General features: G+C 31.6%; 1 protein-coding gene and 2 pseudogenes across 1 annotated transcript; all 3 read left to right on the forward strand.

The window, feature by feature from the left end:
- Positions 1 to 18,268, forward strand: part of LOC149881747 (uncharacterized) — a 290,985-nt pseudogene that overhangs the window by 213,295 nt on the left and 59,422 nt on the right.
- LOC149881759 (uncharacterized) lies at positions 8,681 to 9,325 on the forward strand. The gene has a single exon (XM_090067068.1). The coding sequence runs from the start codon at positions 8,696 to 8,698 to the stop codon at positions 9,323 to 9,325; it is 630 nt and encodes a 209-aa protein (XP_089923194.1). The 5' UTR covers positions 8,681 to 8,695.
- LOC149881760 (uncharacterized) lies at positions 13,621 to 14,751 on the forward strand (annotated as a pseudogene).

The raw sequence follows: 18,268 nt of genomic DNA on the forward strand, positions 1-18,268 counted from the left end.
ACTTTATCTTTTAAAAATTATCATTTAACTGCTCAATTGGAAATAAATTCTTCCTAAATACTTTGAGACCATTCATATTACAGATTATCTCAACAGTAATCGAAAGGACAAAATAATATTGAATCAAAATATATTTATCTCCCTGAAGGTTAATTTTTACAGGATAAAAAATCGATTATCACTTTTTCGATTTTATCCTTTATTTTTAGCATCATTTCTTGGCTTTCCTTCAAAAACTCATTATTTAACATAAGTGGTCTTTAGAATTTAAAACTCTGAGGAAATTCATAAAATATTGTCTGGATTGGAATGTACATGTTGTCGAAGAAATGTTGTTGTTGAAGCTAAAAGTCAGAATGTTGTGGATTGCTGGGAACTAAGAGGCCTCTGATGGTATTTTGAGTGTCCTGATGATCTATCGATACCTCATCCTCTTTTAATATCAGTTTTTTAGTCTTTTTTGGTATTATCCAAGAATATTGTAAAATGTCCTTTTTCAACTATTTTCAAAACCCGCTTTGCTGCACTATTTCGTTTTTATCGTTTGCTATGAGAACTCATTCATCTTGTTCCTTGTTGATTGACCTCTTGTATCCGCTTTGTTTGCAAGTGATTCAACAAAATCATCTGTATAAAAAATTCAGTTGAGCCAACTTGGTTTCATATTTCAAGCAACTGTTTGACTCGATTTGATGTTTTAGTGCCACTTTTATTTTCCAAAATGAGTTTTATTTTCGCTCACAACAAAACAGTCCACAATTTGTTTTAATACAGCTTCCTATCATTTACGGAAATAACTGCTAATGTTAATATTTGCTTGTTACCACTGTTGTCCATAAAATATTTACCTGAAAACATTTTAAACACTTCTATTTGTAATATTTGTTATATAAATAACAAAAGCATTAAAATTTGTGTTTATTTGCTAATAAAAAAGCGTTTTTCGGTATTACTAATACATTTTACTTGAAAATTGACTAAAAAAGTTATTTCTTTTTATAATGCTTACATTGAACCACTTTAAAATGCTTGTTTTGTACCAGTAAAATAAGCTTGTAAACTAAAAATTAACTTTACTAATTTCTTTTAACAACTGTGGAGTACTTTTTTGAGTTAGTGTTTGATCAGTGGAACGCTAAATACAGTTTTATATTTAGCATCCCATTGATATAGTTATCCTGATATTTACTTTTCTGTATCTTAGCTCCTACAGGAAGATTTGATAAATCACGATATATATCTAAATGTTTACCAAAATTTAAACAAAGCATCTGCGCTTTTCCTATTTTTTAGATATATTTTGTAAAACGAACATTTTTTCTGTTTAATGATTAGAAAAAGAAGTTTACATTACTAATGAAGTAACCTCTGAGCTTTACTTTGGATATGAAGTTGGTGACTAGGGCAAAACAGGGGTGCCTCATGATTACTGAGTTTCTTGCACCACCAACCTCTGAAAGAATTTGAATAGCAATCGATCGTCAATACCATTCAGTATATCAATTATAGGCGTGAAACCAAGCAAAATGAGAAAATGAGAATTCGTTTCTCATTTAAACTTTTTCCCACAAAGCATCGGAGTCACTTTGAGTTTGACACGGTGAACTGTTTTACCAGGATATAACTCGTCTGGCTGCGCTTTTTTCTAGCCAATTTAAATATGAAAAAAATAAGAAAATTCTTCTCGTATGTCTACATTTTTTATATAACGCTTGCGCCTAAAATCATTTTACAACCGTAAATGTGTGTATATATATATATATATATATATATATATATATATATATATATATATATATATATATATATATATGTAAGTATATATATATATATATTGCTACTTCGTCTCTTAGGCGATTTACGATACCTTAAAATACATCACTAAGGCGACAGTATTCTTAAGGCGACATTTTATGGTCGCCTTAACGTGTCAACATAATTTTAAACAACTAATCTAATATCAATTTTAAAAGCGAAGCAATAAATGGGTTGCCGCAAGGTAATCATTGAACATTATAAATTGTGTTACGTTAATTAATAGTCAGTTTTGGAATAAGAAACTATTGTTTATTTAGGTTGTATATTTGTCTATTCGTACATTGCACAAAAACCGATCCTAAAGGCAACAGTTGACTTTGGGGAGACTTTTATATGCATTGTTAATTATATATCTCCTATATTTCAATTAAAAATGTACACTTAAGTCCTATTCTATATAAAACCAGTCTTAGATATATAATTGGAAAGGAGAGTGAGGCTTAAATCGCGTTTTTAACAATATACAAATCTCTAAACTAGCAATATTCTTTGCGCGAGGAAACTTATGTAAACTCAACAGGAAGTTAACGGAAAAGTCTATCTTGCATCCTCTTTATGTTACTGAAACTTTTAACTTATATATATTTAATTATTGTAGATTTTAAATAAATTTAACTTCGAAAGCTTATACATTTAAAAATTTTTTAAAAACATTACATTCACTTTCGAAGAGTGAACCTCAGCTTTTTAATTTTAATTTGAATAATAGCAATAATAATAGTAATGAGTGTAATGTCATTAGGAGATTATTTTTAGATTTAGAGTTATTATCGTCAATAATTGATTTTCTTACAACTTCTTAAATTCTTTAAGTTCGATAAATGTTTTGGCATCTCGATTAACTAGATAAAAAAAATATTTATTTTAAAAAAATATGGGTCTTAAGCTTAGAATGCTTGGCAAAAGTTTTTTATTTTTAAGCATAGTTATAGTAATAAGTTTCTCATTTTGGAATTAAGCAAGAAAGTTTATACAATTTTTCAGTTTCTTTTGTCTTTTAAAAAGTTTAAACAATATACAATAATTTTATTCAAATAATTTTGCTTACATAATCTTTAAATAGATTCTTAACATTATTTTCTGTAAAGTTTCAAAGTATTTTTATAACTGGCTGTGTAGCTAAATAAATAAATGAAGTAAATGTAAAGAAATGCAGTTAAAACCTAGTTGTTAATATGTCAGTGTATAAAAGTATGGATACCATTGGTCAATTATGAGTTATTAACTTAATACTAATAACTGTCACAAATGGATACCATTGGTCAAGTATGGATACCATTGGTCAATTATGAGTTATTAACTTAATACTAATAACTGTCACATATTTTCAAATTTTTTTTTTAAGCAGTGAAATAATAGAATACATATTTGCCCCATTAAAGCTTTTTTAATAAAAAATGCTAAGACCAAAATATAAATAGTGCATAGCTATATACCAATCCCATCATGCTAAAAAGAAAGGATGCTAATAGAAAAAAGCACCTAGAAGTTAATTTAATCTCGATGCTTTTACTTTTTAGATAAAAAGTAAAAGCACCTAGAAGTTAATCCCTACATTGTAGAGCAAATTTTCAAACATTTTTTGTGTAGCTACTTAATGCAAAACAATAGACTAACATTAAGTGTCACAAAGTTAAGAATCAAATATAACTGCTGTAAATAAAAATGAAAATAAAGGGTTGATGATTATAAAAAAGAATATCAATTTTGATGACTGGTTAGAAAATTTGTAACATTTAAACAAACCAAAAATGATGATGGGAAGCAACAAAAACAAAAGACAGAATAAAAAAGGTATGAGTTTTTTTCTTTTTATAACTGCCTTGTAGTGATTGCACCAAATAGATATAACCTTTGTTAAGATTCAGAATATTAAAGTAATCTTTCATGAACTTATTTTGTTGGCTAATTTATTCTTTTGACCTGTTAGAGTTCAAGTTAAGAAAACGTTTTAAGATATCTCAGGAAGATGCCTCATTTTGCAGCATTAATAAACAAAAGGATATTGATGGCTTAAAGCTCTCTAAAATAAATGAGATTGTGGGCATATTTTTAACTATGTTTTTCTTAATTGCTAAATTTTCAATTATTGCATAAAGTGAAATTCAATTAAATGTTTTGTAAAATTATAAGTTAGTATTAAACAGTAAATGATTAAGATGAAGTCAAGCTTGTGATATTGTACAGAAAAGAATATAAAAACTTTTTATAAACTTTTTCAATAATTTGTTTTAAAAATAGTTAGTGTGCTAATGTTTTGTGTAAATTTTTCCTACTTATGTGTTTTATAAATCCAGTTTAAAATGAAAACAAAACATAGTGCTGGGAATATTTGAGTAACATAAGTAACTTTAATTAAAAAGTTGAACTTTTCATTAAGGTGACTTATGGCACTCCTATATATTTTTATTCAATTAGTGCAGGTAATGAACACCAAAGAAAAGTTTTTTTTTTACTATTCAATACTAAAAATATTTTTTAAAAATGTTCTACTTATTTGAAGAAATGCATGACTTTGACCCTGTAATGGAATTTACTAGAGTGTTTTAGGTTTAAAACTAGGTTTGTAAAAGCTAAGGACTGAAGTAGAAATCTTCTTTAAGGTCTTTTATGTTATTTATTTCCTTTAAATTTGTGTAACTTTTATTATCATCAAAAGTCTAAACTCGGGAGAACTTTCTTATTGCTTTATCTGATATGTGGCATCTTAAATATAAAATTCAAATTTTTTATAAAGAACTGTTGTAAATAATAAACCCAGGAGGTTTTGCTGATGAAACAAACTTAATGAAAAAATCCACTGATCATAAAAGTAACATAGTTTTATTATTCAAAGTACTTTACAAATTTATCTAAGGAAGAGCTTTATTGGAATATTTTAATCTAATAAAGTTCTTAGGAAAATATTTTAAAAAATTAGTAGATAAAGTTTTCTTTTATGTTTTAACAACTACTAAATCTGAATTGTTTGAATGTAAATTTAACTTCGAGTAGTTTTACTTAAAATTCACCAACTATTTGTCACTTATTTGTTATTTTATTATCATATTAATATCCTCATTTTTGTGTTTAGAAGGGGGGAATATTAAATATACATTTTTGAAGTTTAGACACAGTAGATATTTGATGTGCATATTATTTTAAATTTCTTGACACATACTATTTTTAACTTTTCACTCTTTTCAAGGTTGTTGAGCCTTAATAATGTGATTTTCCACAATTACGTTTTGGCGTGTTTGCAGTAGTAGATTTTGAAAAGGGAGACTTCCTTTTAGAGTACAAAGGTACCTTGCTGTTACATTTTAACATATTTCTTCTATTAAAAATTTTGTAAGTGTAGCACTAAATTGTAAATTCCTTCAATTATTCTCAATAATTAAAACTGATACGAATAATTTTGTTAGAAATCTTGCTACACATTTTTTGCATGTTCTTTGGTACCTCAAAGATTATCTTGTATTTTTAGGTGAAAACATCTCTATGAATGATGCTGAACAACGCTTTGAACTTTACTCAAAAAATAAAGTTGGAAGTTTTATTTATTATGGAGTAAAAAATGTGTATGAAAAATCCATATGGTAATCTTTATTATTTCATCATAAGATAATTTTTTAGTAAGGTTTAGTTGTGTTGCAAATTTTCTCTTTTCCTAGCTTCCTATCTTCTTATCATTTCCATACCATGATTATCAGGAGAATGATAGAGTTCCAATATAGTATTTTAAAATTTTAGTTCTGTTAAAGCTCATTTTACTGGCTGTTAAAAATTAAGTGTACTTGTTCTATTGAAGTGATTCAATCTGGTTAGTTAAAATTGAATGAATATTATATTTATGAATTGAAATAAGCGTCGTCTGTATTAGTTGGAAACAGAGCCAGCACATTAGATTTATATATGTAATTGGATTTCAATTAACAGTTTTCAACAACATGCAAAAAATTTTTACAAAATAGTTTTTGTACATGGATATTAGAACATGGCAGATATTCGATATTAGAACATATTAGAGCAGGAATTTTTCAATTACTTCTTTTGTTTGTAAAAATCTCTAGTTCACAACTATGTGGTTCAGTTCTGAAAATTAGAAAAAGTTAATACTTTTTAGTGCATCATTCTTTCTCATTTCTTTTTTATATTACCATTTTTGATTTAGTATTGATGCAACACAGCATTCAGAATCGTTAGGTCGTATGGTAAATGATTCACTAGAAAATCTTTCTAATGCACGTATGAGAAGAGTTGTGTATAAAAACAATTTACATCTCTGTCTGTTTTCAACAAAAAGGATTGCAAAAGTAACAGAAATTAGGCTAGGATTTACTTAATTATTTTTTGATAATTCCAATTCTGTAAATAAATCTTCTTTTGGATTCCAAATCTGGTTTTGTTTCAAAAAAAAAATTTTTCTTGTTGATGTTTAGCAGAAACAAGTATGATAGACCCACTACTTTGTAATTTAACATTTTTTTTGGAAGGTATGATTATGGAGAAAAAGAACAGGATATGCCATGGAGAAAGATAGTATGTGCTTTAACATTCTCAAAGTTCTCTGATATATTATTATGAGTTGTTTTGATATGAAAACCATAGGTTCTCAGCATATATATATATATTCTGTTATATCATACTTTTGATTTCTTTGTTTTCTATGATGATGTTTAAAGCTTTTGAATAACAATTTTTTTGTTTTTTTGTTTTGCCTGACTACGACCAATGCTATGGTTTTCTGCATCTCCAGCTCAAATAATTAATGTGTGAATATATTTGCTTTTTTTTTAGGTATCTTGCCTGCATCCAAATGAAATAAACATACTTGATGGAATAATAAAGACTGCGCACCCAAATACTTCAAGAGTTAAATATCTAACCTCTAAAAAATTAAAAAATATACAGCTCAGAAAAAAGCATTTTAAAGAATATATTTTGATTTTGTCAGAGGATCCTACTGTGATTGATGAGGGTTTGGAGATTGCATTCTCTGATTCAAATTCTGACCAGGAAACACTCAATCTTTGCTTCACAGTTATTAATCAAAATATTACCAATACTGACTTGCCATTATTAGATACTATCGACATAGCTCCAGACAGTGATTGTGAAGTAACAGTTAGTGAACCATTTGACACTGTTGCAGATATTACCATTTGTTCAGATAAATCAGTGTTGTCACTTGTTATTAATATAAATGTTTCAAATTTTAGCATGGATTTGTCTTCTAGATTGCTATTACCTTTAACTAAGTCATCAAGCAAACAACCACTCAAGTTGCTTTTGAAAGGGTTTAATTCACCTGTTTATGAGCCTTCATATTTAAATGCTGTAAATGTGGAATCTATAGGTGAAAATTTGTATGGTGATGATGCTAGAGTTTTTTGCACCAATGTGGCCTCAGAGACAGGAAACCCTTATTCAACTGTAACTAACACAGCATGATACAGTAGAAGGTATTTTTTCCATTGGTGAAGTTGCTAGAATAGTTGATGTTAGTAAATCTAATGAGGATAATACAGTTGATGTAGATTTTGAGATTAGCCAGTCACCTCATTCAGAAAAGTTAGTCATTGATTCAGTAGAGGCAGCTTATATAAAATTTGATACTCTAAGTGCGAATGTAATAGAATGTGAAAATCTCACCATCACTAAATTAAATGATGTTACCTCTGAAAGTTTACCTGACCATGTACCTTTGTTATTCTAAAATACCTTGTGTAAGTAATAGTTTGATCAATATAAGTGATTATACTCCATTCAACGATTCTGATTTATTTGAGAATTCTTTAGAAATTATTGATAATGACAATGGTGGTGTTTTTATTAATGATTATAATAATGTGATAATAAAAATGAAAGCCAATTGTCAGCAAAATATGAAAAACCGTCACGTCCTTGCTACTTTTGTAAAGAACCTCAGACTAGACTAAAACGTCATATTTTGAGAAAGCATGCTCAGTTACCTCTTGTAGCTCCATTATTAACGATGAATTCAAAAGAACAAGACCGTATAATTGGCAGTTTCAGAAGAAATGGTATACTAAACTTTAACATTGATATTTTAAAAACTGACAAGAAAAGTTTTATGAGAGAGCGTAACTCAGAGCAAGAATCTGAGGTACCCATTATGTGTTCTGGTTGCAAAGGTTTCTTCTCCAGGAGCTATAAAGCACGACATCAAGTTATTTGCCCTGCAGGTGGCACAAATTTAATGTTACCAATGGTTAGTTTTGAACAAAGTCAATCTTTGGAAAACTTTTCACATGATTTTAAATTGCTTTTAAATTCTCTTCAGTTAGATGAAATCAGAAACTATATAAAAACAGATCCGATCAATCTAATGATAGGAGCAAGATCATTTGGTTCTTTGAAAAGAAAAAAGGATAAAGTAATAGAGGGAAAGAAGGCAGTGCGTTGTCGCATGCGACTAATAGCTAGAGTTTACCAAGCTTTTTGTAAGGCTTATGATAATCAATCAGAAATCAACTTGACCGGCAAATTAATTAATGCTGGAGACATGTACAGAAGGGAATCCATAACAATACTTGGCAGCGCTGTGAACACCTTAAGTCAAAAATCTGAAAGTGAAAGTACTGATTTAAATCATATTTTGATTTCAGATCAGAAAAGTGGTTTAAAGATCAGCATTCTAAATATGCTTAAGTTGACAGCCAAATTCTTGATCGGTCATTTTCTTATTAAAAACTTGGATAAGAAATCTAAGGAAGTTGTTTAATTTTTGCAAGTTTTAAAGATGGTTGAAGATGAGCTCTTTGGGGATGCCTATTATGACTTGAATTACAGAAAAAATGTTACCCTTCGAAAACCTGTTCATCTCCCAAATGATGATGATGTCAAAATGCTTTTAGATGAATGTTCTTCAATTATGAATTCATTGAATGGTTTTGATTTACCTGTTGAGTTATTTATAAAAGTAAGATCAGCAACAGCAACCTGTTTAGTGATTTTCAATGCAAGAAGAGGTGGTGAGCCAGTGCGTTTAATGTTGCACCAGTGGAAAGAGGCTCTAAGTGGAGAATGGATGGACAAAGATGATGTTCCCACAGAATTTCTGTCTGACACCATGTTGGTAACATATCAGACAGGGAAAGGAGGGGATCATCTTGTTCCAGTGTTATTTCCTCCAGAAACTATCAAAGCCATGCAGTTTCTTACAGATGAGTCTATAAGAAGAGATGCAGGTGTATCAAGAAAAAACGAATATATATTTGCTAGTACACGTAATAGTGAAAGTCATGCCAGTGGATGGCATTGTATTGATGATATATTAAACTGGCTAAGTTTAAAAGGTGCTATAAATGCTACTAAAAACAGGCATAGAGTTGCGTCACTACTAGCCAAACTTAACCTTTCTGAAAAAGAAAAGGAGTTGGATTTTAAACATTTTGGTCACTCAAAATCTGTTAATGAAAATGTTTATCAGGCAGCTGCAGTTTCGGTACAGATAAAAACAACAGGTCACGGTTTTAGCAGATTCATAACCACTTACCAATGAATGAAAGAAAAGAAACATCCGAAGTTATTCATAAAGCATGTCACTCGAATAAAAACGTATTACCTAATATTTTGAACAATGACATAAGATTTGATCCCATTCAAATATTAAAAAAGGAGTCAAAAGCCAAACCAAAGGAAGGTAAAAGGGTTGTTCGTATCACTGTTACTAGGTATGCTAGCATTTGTCGAAGTTTCGATTAATGTAAATAATTTTTACATGTATTACACTACCTGAATACAATGTTTACGACTATCAACTATTAAATGCAAACTTTTTTCTTTTTAAGATAACTTTAATCCTTCAGATTTTTTAAACTTAAAATTTTATTGCCTTTTGAGAGAAAGCTGAAAATCACCACTAATGTTTGTAAATGTTCTTCAGTCTGCTAATGGTCACCCTATTAAAGTTTAAAAATTTTATATAATTTTTATTGCAAAAACTATTTTTTTTGTTAAGTAATTGCACAAAATAAAAGATCATATACATTTTGGACAGCAAAAAGCAAGAAGGATTTTGAAAAGGTTTTTGCGGACCATCTTGAGAAAGACCATGGTTACCCAAGTATGTTATATTTTTTCTTTGTGATGTCGTTTTGGAATTAGCCAGGGTAGTTTGTGGAATGGGTATTTTTCCAAATTTATAGTCTAGTTTTATTTTCAAGATTGTTATAAAATTATAGTGACCGGTTTTGTTTTTTCAGGTCGAATGGAAATGGAAAAGTTTGCTGATCGATATAATGGTTTAAGTTACGCGCACGTCAGAACGAGGATTATAAACGTTCGAGCTGTTCGAAAGTTACACAAACGGAAGATCCGGAAGCAACTTGAAATAGATTTATAGACTAATAGTTAAAATATACGAAGTGTCTTCGTAGAGCGCAATGGGCTGTACATAGTCATAAGCTGCTCAGAGCGCAATATTGTTTACGCAAATGCAATTATTTTATTATAACAGTGCAATTTATATTTCAAAATAAAACTGGTTAGATAGGTGGTTAGGGTTAGGGTAAGGTTTGGGGATCGGGATAGGGATCGGGATAGGGATAGGGATAGGGATAGGGATAGGGATAGGGATAGGGATAGGGATAGGGATAGGGATAGGGATAGGGATAGGGATAGGGATAGGGATAGGGATAGGGATAGGGATAGGGATAGGGATAGGGATAGGGATAGGGATAGGGATAGGGATAGGGATAGGGATAGGGATAGGGATAGGGATAGGGATAGGGATAGGGATAGGGATAGGGATAGGGATAGGGATAGGGATAGGGATAGGGATAGGGATAGGGATAGGGATAGGGATAGGGATAGGGATAGGGATAGGGATAGGGATAGGGATAGGGATAGGGATAGGGATAGGGATAGGGATAGGGATAGGGATAGGGATAGGGATAGGGATAGGGATAGGGATAGGGATAGGGATAGGGATAGGGATAGGGATAGGGATAGGGATAGGGATAGGGATAGGGATAGGGATAGGGATAGGGATAGGGATAGGGATAGGGATAGGGATAGGGATAGGGATAGGGATAGGGATAGGGATAGGGATAGGGATAGGGATAGGGATAGGGATAGGCATAGGGATAGGCATAGGGATAGGCATAGGGATAGGCATAGGGATAGGCATAGGGATAGGCATAGGGATAGGCATAGGGATAGGCATAGGGATAGGCATAGGGATAGGCATAGGGATAGGCATAGGGATAGGCATAGGGATAGGCATAGGGATAGGCATAGGGATAGGCATAGGGATAGGCATAGGGATAGGCATAGGGATAGGCATAGGCATAGGCATAGGCATAGGGATGGGGATGGGGATAGGGTTAACATCAACAAGATTTAGAAAATAAAAAAAATTGGCGCATGCGTACAAAGTTTTGCGCTCCGAATAGCATATGGCTGCATAGAGCGCATTGCGCTTCAAGTAGCAACGACCTAAAATATATTGAAAAATATGACGAGAGCTACTTATTACGTTCTTATTCTTTTCACTTTAATGTGGTTTTATGAAATCAGAATTAACAAATTAAAAATGAATTAATATTTTGAATAAGTTTTTGCTTTATAAAAAATTTCAGATTGTTTTTGTGATAAGCTTACGCTAGGGCGATATTCCTGATATAAAGAGGTCGACCTAGGGACGATCTAATCATACAGATGTACTTAAGGCGACCCTAAAAGTATACAATATCGTTACGGCGACCGTAATATATATATATCTTGCTGCAAACGCATTTTAAACCAAGTCTGTTTTAAAAGATGTTTTTCGATTAGAAAGAGCAAACCAATGCCAACGTAAAAGTTTAAAAAAAAATTATGAGATTTGAGAACTGTCACCTTAAGGCTGCATGTATTAGCATGTCGCTCTAAGGTCGAAAAAGGATTATATATATATATATATATATATATATATATATATATATATATATATATATATATATATATATATATATATATATATATATATATATATATATATAAGGGTACATCACTTAAAAAAAAAATTAGCAAAGAAACTTCTAGCATCAATATTATGGTGCCAATATGTATAATAAATAAAAATTCGAAAAAAAAATTTGAAAAAATTTTTTTTTACCTACCGGGGAACTCGTTCTTTTAGGAAGATGTCAGATTGTAAAAAATCACAAATTTAAAAAAGTCATAACTTAGTGAGTTTAGTTCGATTTTGATGTTCTTTGTGTCTAACAAACAATTAAAAAAAGGTAACATGATTGGCGTTGAAAAATTGAGATTATACCAGGGCTGATGACGCCAGAGGATCAAGGGGTCACTGCCCCCTCCCCTCACTTTTTCTATAAAGCCTCCTCACTTTTTCTATAATATTTTTATTTTTTTAACAAAAGTTTTGAAGTTTTTAGATATGGAGGACCTTTTTTAGTAGTTGATGATTGTGCTCCCCACAAATCCCCCAACTTTGAGAACCGTGTCGTCTGCTCTGTATATTTAGAAAATTAAAGTTCGGAAAAGTTGTAGGTTATTTTTAAATATTTATTTCTACATTTATTACGTTGTACAGAAATATTGTTTGTATTTACTTTTATTCACCAGTTATCTCAACATTTATTGCATTGTACAGAAGTGCACATTATTTTTTACGTTTATTACATTAATACACAAGTGTAGTTTGCGCACAATGTACATAATACACACTTCTGTACTAATGTACTATTCTGTATGTACTCTGGAAAAAATACAATACATCACATTCTGAAATATTCTTTTTTAACGATATGTTTTTGTTTATTCATACTAGCAATCGATAAAACTGGAAATAAATTACTTCCGTAAGTGCATTTATGTACCTCATACAAGAAAATGCGGTACAAAAGTACTTTACTTCCGGTTTGGTTGATATCCAGTTTTGTTAATTGCTAGTATTTATTTAACATTAATAGGAAGATTGAGTGCTCCTAAAATTACTAGATTCAATTTGGATAAAAAAGAGTCCAAATTTTCACTGTATTTGGGTGGAAGTAATGATCTTAATCCTTCAGAAGTGCCTTCTATTAGAGATATCCTGAGAAAGGGTCTTTTAATACAAGAAAGTATGCTCATTGAAAAAGATATTTACAAGCATGTAATGAAAAGTTAAATTTAAAGATTGCAGAAATATTGTTTGTATTTGCTTGTATTCACTTTGTTTTATTTTTAAGGAGACTTATGTCTGTAAGAGAACTTAGTGTACAATTAGCAGACTTGGTTCTTCAACAGTGGACAAGATCGAATGCTCTTTTCAAGTTTCCTGTGGTAATAAACAAGATATCTTTGGTACAGAAAATAGAATTAGCCTGGAATAAGTTTAGTCAAATTTCTAGAGGAAAAGCAGCCCAAAAAACTGTTTCTACATGGGAAACTGAATTAGATCAATTGCTTGACATTACATCTTGTAAATGTGAAATCACTTTATGTAATGAAAAGTGCTCAAAATTAAATAGTTGTCTAGATTTTGCACATATTCAGTGTAGTTGTCCGAGGGATAATAAGATTCCAAAAAGTGAACTTATTTGGTTAAAAGCTGAAAGAGAAAAAACGGGGTCACTATCAAAATATCAAATGACTTGTAAAGATACTAAGGAAACAGCTAGACAGGTTTCTTTAGAAAAGAGGAAGCTGAAAAGAAAGTCAAGTCTAGAAAAACAAATTAGAAAAAAAGAAGAGGAAGAAACTTCAAAAAGTAAAGATTATGTTGAGTCTTTCATACGTGATGATAATACAAATAGAATAGAAATGGAAGATGTACCTGCTTCAACAGATAAATGGAAACTAAATTTTATGTCCATTAGTAATACTGCTGAAGCTTCTTTGAGATTTGATATTTCACCAGCTTCAACATCAGCAGTAGTTTCAGCTTTTCTTCAAGACCTTATTCTTGGTAACTTTTTAACACCTGAAATGTCCAATTTAGCTGTAAATCCTAAGAAAGTTATTAGGGCTAGGAAAGCAGTAATGACTAAAGCAAAGACATCTGAAGAAATGAAGTTTCAATTACAATCTATCAAAGGTATTTTTGCTGATAGCAGAAAAGATTTTAACAGAGTTTTAAAGCACAACCCTGTAACAAAACGATTTCATCAAAGAGTTGTAAAAGAAGAACACGTTACTGTTACTTCTGAACCTGACGGTCACTATATTACACATTTTACACCCATGAAGGCAATACCTCCTAATAAGCCTGCTAAACAAGCAGCTATAGGACTATTTAACTGGATGGTTCCTCGGGGAGTACATAAATCTCTAGAAGTAATAGGAGGAGATTCAACAAACGCTGTAACTGGTTCAGGGAAAGATGGAGGTTTGTAGACAAATCTTGAACAATTGTTAGGTAGAAAGTGTTTCTGGTCTATTTGTATGCTACATTGCAATGAGCTTCCTTTGAGGCACATTATTGTCACTCTGGATGGACCCACCAATTCAAATGTTAGTTTTACTGGACCAGTTGAAAAAGCTCTTTTAAAAGTAAACAGTATGGAAAGACTTGATACATTTGAACCTATTGCGCAGTTAGAACCATTAATCCAGATCCCTGAAAAAATTCTAAGTTCAATGTCAGCAGTTTCAGCTCTCTGCTATAAACTGATTACATGTTTGACTACAGGAAAGATGGACCCAAATCTTAAAATGGCTAAGTGTTGCAATTTTTCTCATAGCAGATGGCTTACTATTGGCGAAGCGATTATTTTTCTCCATATGAGTAACCATGGCTTTACTGATGATGTGCTAAGAAGATTTCACTTAATTTTAAAATGGGTAGTTCAAGTGTATTTTCACATGTGGTATAAAATCAAAGTGAAACACAGTATTGTTGAGGCCCCGGAACACATAGTAACACTGTTAAGGCTGCTAAGAAAACAGGAGGATGAGATAAAAGAAATTGTTACTCCCTACATAAAAAATGGAGCTTATTTTGCTCATTCTAAATCTTTGATTCTTTTCCTTATAGCCTGCTCAGATAAAGAATCTAGGAGGTTTGCCACTAAAACCATCAAAGAGATACGGAAAAGTTCGGAGTATGGAGACACTCGATTCAGGATAAGGAAGAAGGTCTAACTCAATCTGGGAGCTATATCCATACAAGAACTGATCAACTGGGACAAAGAAGATAAATCAGAACCTGTATTTACATGTCAAATACCTACAAAAAATCTTGACAATTTCTTAGAGATACCTTTGAAAGAGCGGTAAAAGAGGTGACAGATGCATCTGCATCTGTTTGTGGATTTGAGAGAAGAGATAGATTTGTCAGGGCTAGGTTGGCTTATAGACTATTAATGCCTAAGCTGCACTCTAAAAAAGATCTAAGAAACATATTTTTAACAGACACTTGAATTTGATTATATATACAGTTAATATGTTTTAATATGAATATGTCACTATGCCAAACAAATGGTTAATATTAATGTCATTTGTTTTTTTCTTTTTCATATCTGACATCTTAAAGATAAACAAATTCCCTGGTAGGTAAAGAAGTTTTTTTTCTTTCTAATTTTTTTGTTATTACTTAATATTACTTGAAATTTCTAAATAAAAAAAAAATGATCTGCTAACCCCCCGAGCTCCCAGCTCGTCGGCCCTAGTTTAAACTTGGTTTTTTGATGCCAATCATTTCCCTATTTTTTTCATTTGTTATACACAAATAAAATGAACTTTTAACTTTTTTTAATTCAAAACCTTTACGTTCTGATATAAAATTTACGATTTTACGGTGACAAAAGAACCAGTTCCCCGGTAGGTAAAAAAAAATTTTTCAATTTTTTTTTCCAATTTTTATTTTTTATACATATTGGCACTACAATATTGATGCTAGAAGTTTCTTTGCTCACTTTTTTTTAAAGTGACGTACCCTAATATATATATATATATATATATATATATATATATATATATATATATATATATATATATATATATATATATATATATATAAATACAGTATTGGACAAAAAGTTTGCATCCAAATAATGCTAATTTAGTTTCTTTATATAAAGATGCTGCCTTTTTTCAATTTAGAAAAATAGCTATGTAACTGTTTAGAGACAAAGTTCTTCAAGTTTTATACCTCACAAAGTTCATTATTTGTACACGAAAATTAATAAATTAATCAAAAGTATTAAAAAAAAGTTGATTTCCTTCTGGACAAAACAAGTGCAACTCGACAAATTGTTGACCAAGCTGTATTTCGCTATCAATATTTCGTGGCGAGTCCTTTGTTGTCGATCACAGCCTTGCATCTTCGAGGCATAAACTCGATCAGGTGATCAATGAAACTTTGTGGAATCGCTGCCCAGGCCTTTTGAATTTGTTCAAACAGTTGATCCTTATTACGAACACCTTCACAAAAAATTCTGCGGTTGACGATCTCCCACAGGTTCTCAATAGGGTTGAGATCCGGAGATTGAGGCAGCCAATCCATCACCGATTGGTGGTTGTCTTGAAACCACTGCTTGCCTACTTTTGCAGCGTGTTTCGGATCGTTGTCTTGCTGAAAAACTGATTTTATTGGCATATTCCTTTCAGCATGAGGTAACATAACATCTTTCAGGATATTTTTATACATGAAACAGTCCATTGTTCCATCGTTTCGATGTATTGGACCTAGACCGTTAGCAGAAAAACACCCCCAGACCATTACATTGCTTCCCCCATGCTTCACGGTCTTATGGCAGTAACGTAAATTGAGGCGTTTTCCGGCCGGTCAACGTACACGGCAAATGCCATCGCTCCCAATAATGTTGAACTTCGATTCATCACTGAACAGGACAGTTCGTCATTTCTGCACATTCTAGTCAATATGAGATGTAGCAAACAGGAGTCTTTTCTTCTGGCTTTTTAGTGAAATCAGCGGTTTCTTTGCAGGGCGTCGAGAAAACAATCCGGCTTCAAAAGCACGTCGTCTGATTGTTCGGTCCGATACAGGCAGCTCTAATTGCTTTTGTATCTCGACTGATGATATCCATGGATCCTTCTTGACGGATCTGACGATCATAGAATCCTCTCAAGAAGTGGTGATACGCGGTCTTCCATCTTTGTTATCTGCTTCCAACTTCCCCATAGAACGATATTTGGAACAGATTTGATACGGTCCATTTTTTCACCCGATATTTATCACAAATACCTTTTTGTGACATTCCACTTACTTAATCGCCGATAATTTTCTTTCTAAGTTCCAATCCAAGACTGTCGCGAGCCATTTTTGCACTTGAAGTCATAAAAATATAAAAAATAATTAATCACGCTTCTCAAGGCTTACCGTGTCACATTTACCTTGTGATGATACAATAATGCTCTGTGGAACACAACGTCTTGCTTGGATGTGGACTGTATTGATGTAATGAAACACTTGTTCTATTTTACTTCTTGTATTGATGTTCTTCGATAAAACACTTTGATAAAACTCACTTCGATAAACTGTCTTGATAATACTGACTGATTGACTTCCATATACTGACTGAATTTCATGTCGATTTACATGTCTCTTATATAGTAAAATGAACCTGTGTGAACCTATTCTGGAAGATTCTAGATGTTTCTTTTCGATGCTTCTGGAAGCTTCTGGATGCGTCTGGATGCTTCTGAAAGTTCCTGGATATTTCTGGATGCTACTGGATGCTTTCAGATGCTTCTTCTGGAAACTTCTTGAAGCTTCTGCATGCTTTTGGAAACTTTTGGAAACTTCTGGATACTTCCTTTAATTATTAAAAAACTTCCATGACGTTGACACGGACCAGACTTAAGAAAATGCAACAAATCAAAAAAGTTGCACTTGTTTTGTCCGCTGCAAAATGGCACTTGTCAACGAAATTTTGCCTGTGTGCTGTCACCTTTCAGCTGATTGCTCATGTCATGGCATGCTCTGACTCAGACTCCTGAACTTTTTTCTGTGGTAGTAAAGTTCGTTTCGTTTTTAAGACTTTATTAGGAACACTTTTTAGCATTGTTCGATGTTGGTTGCAAATGTTTTGTCCAAAACTGTATATACGGTTATCAAATGATTACATATAAATATTAACCCTCTAATTCCGCATTTTACATTAAACTATGAGGTGTGATGAATTGGTCTAATGTTTCATATCTATTGTAATCGCCTTCATTTAAAAGTTATTCGAGCTCTTTTTACGAGTTGGCTGAAGTTCCTCATTTTGCTTTCCTTTCTTCCCTAAACTTTCTTTAAAAAGTTTTGAAGTTGCAAGGTTGTCCATTGAAAATAAAATGCTTGCTGGCAAAAGGTTGGCTGGCAGCAAGCATAATGCATTAAAAAAGTTATCTTCATTTTTTTTTCCAAATGTATTTGTTCCATATATAGTGTAAATAATTGCATCTGTTAAGTTATGTCCTTTTGCCTTTTGCTTTTTTTTAAAAAACAGTGGAAAATTAAGTCCTTTTAAAGTAATTCTCGGAAATTTAATCTCAATGCCAATAACTA

This window comes from Hydra viridissima, unplaced genomic scaffold, assembly GCF_058129835.1.
Source record: "Hydra viridissima isolate aposymbiotic clone 2 unplaced genomic scaffold, HvirCarnegie_v1 scaffold_11, whole genome shotgun sequence".
Taxonomy (NCBI): Eukaryota; Metazoa; Cnidaria; class Hydrozoa; order Anthoathecata; family Hydridae; genus Hydra; species Hydra viridissima.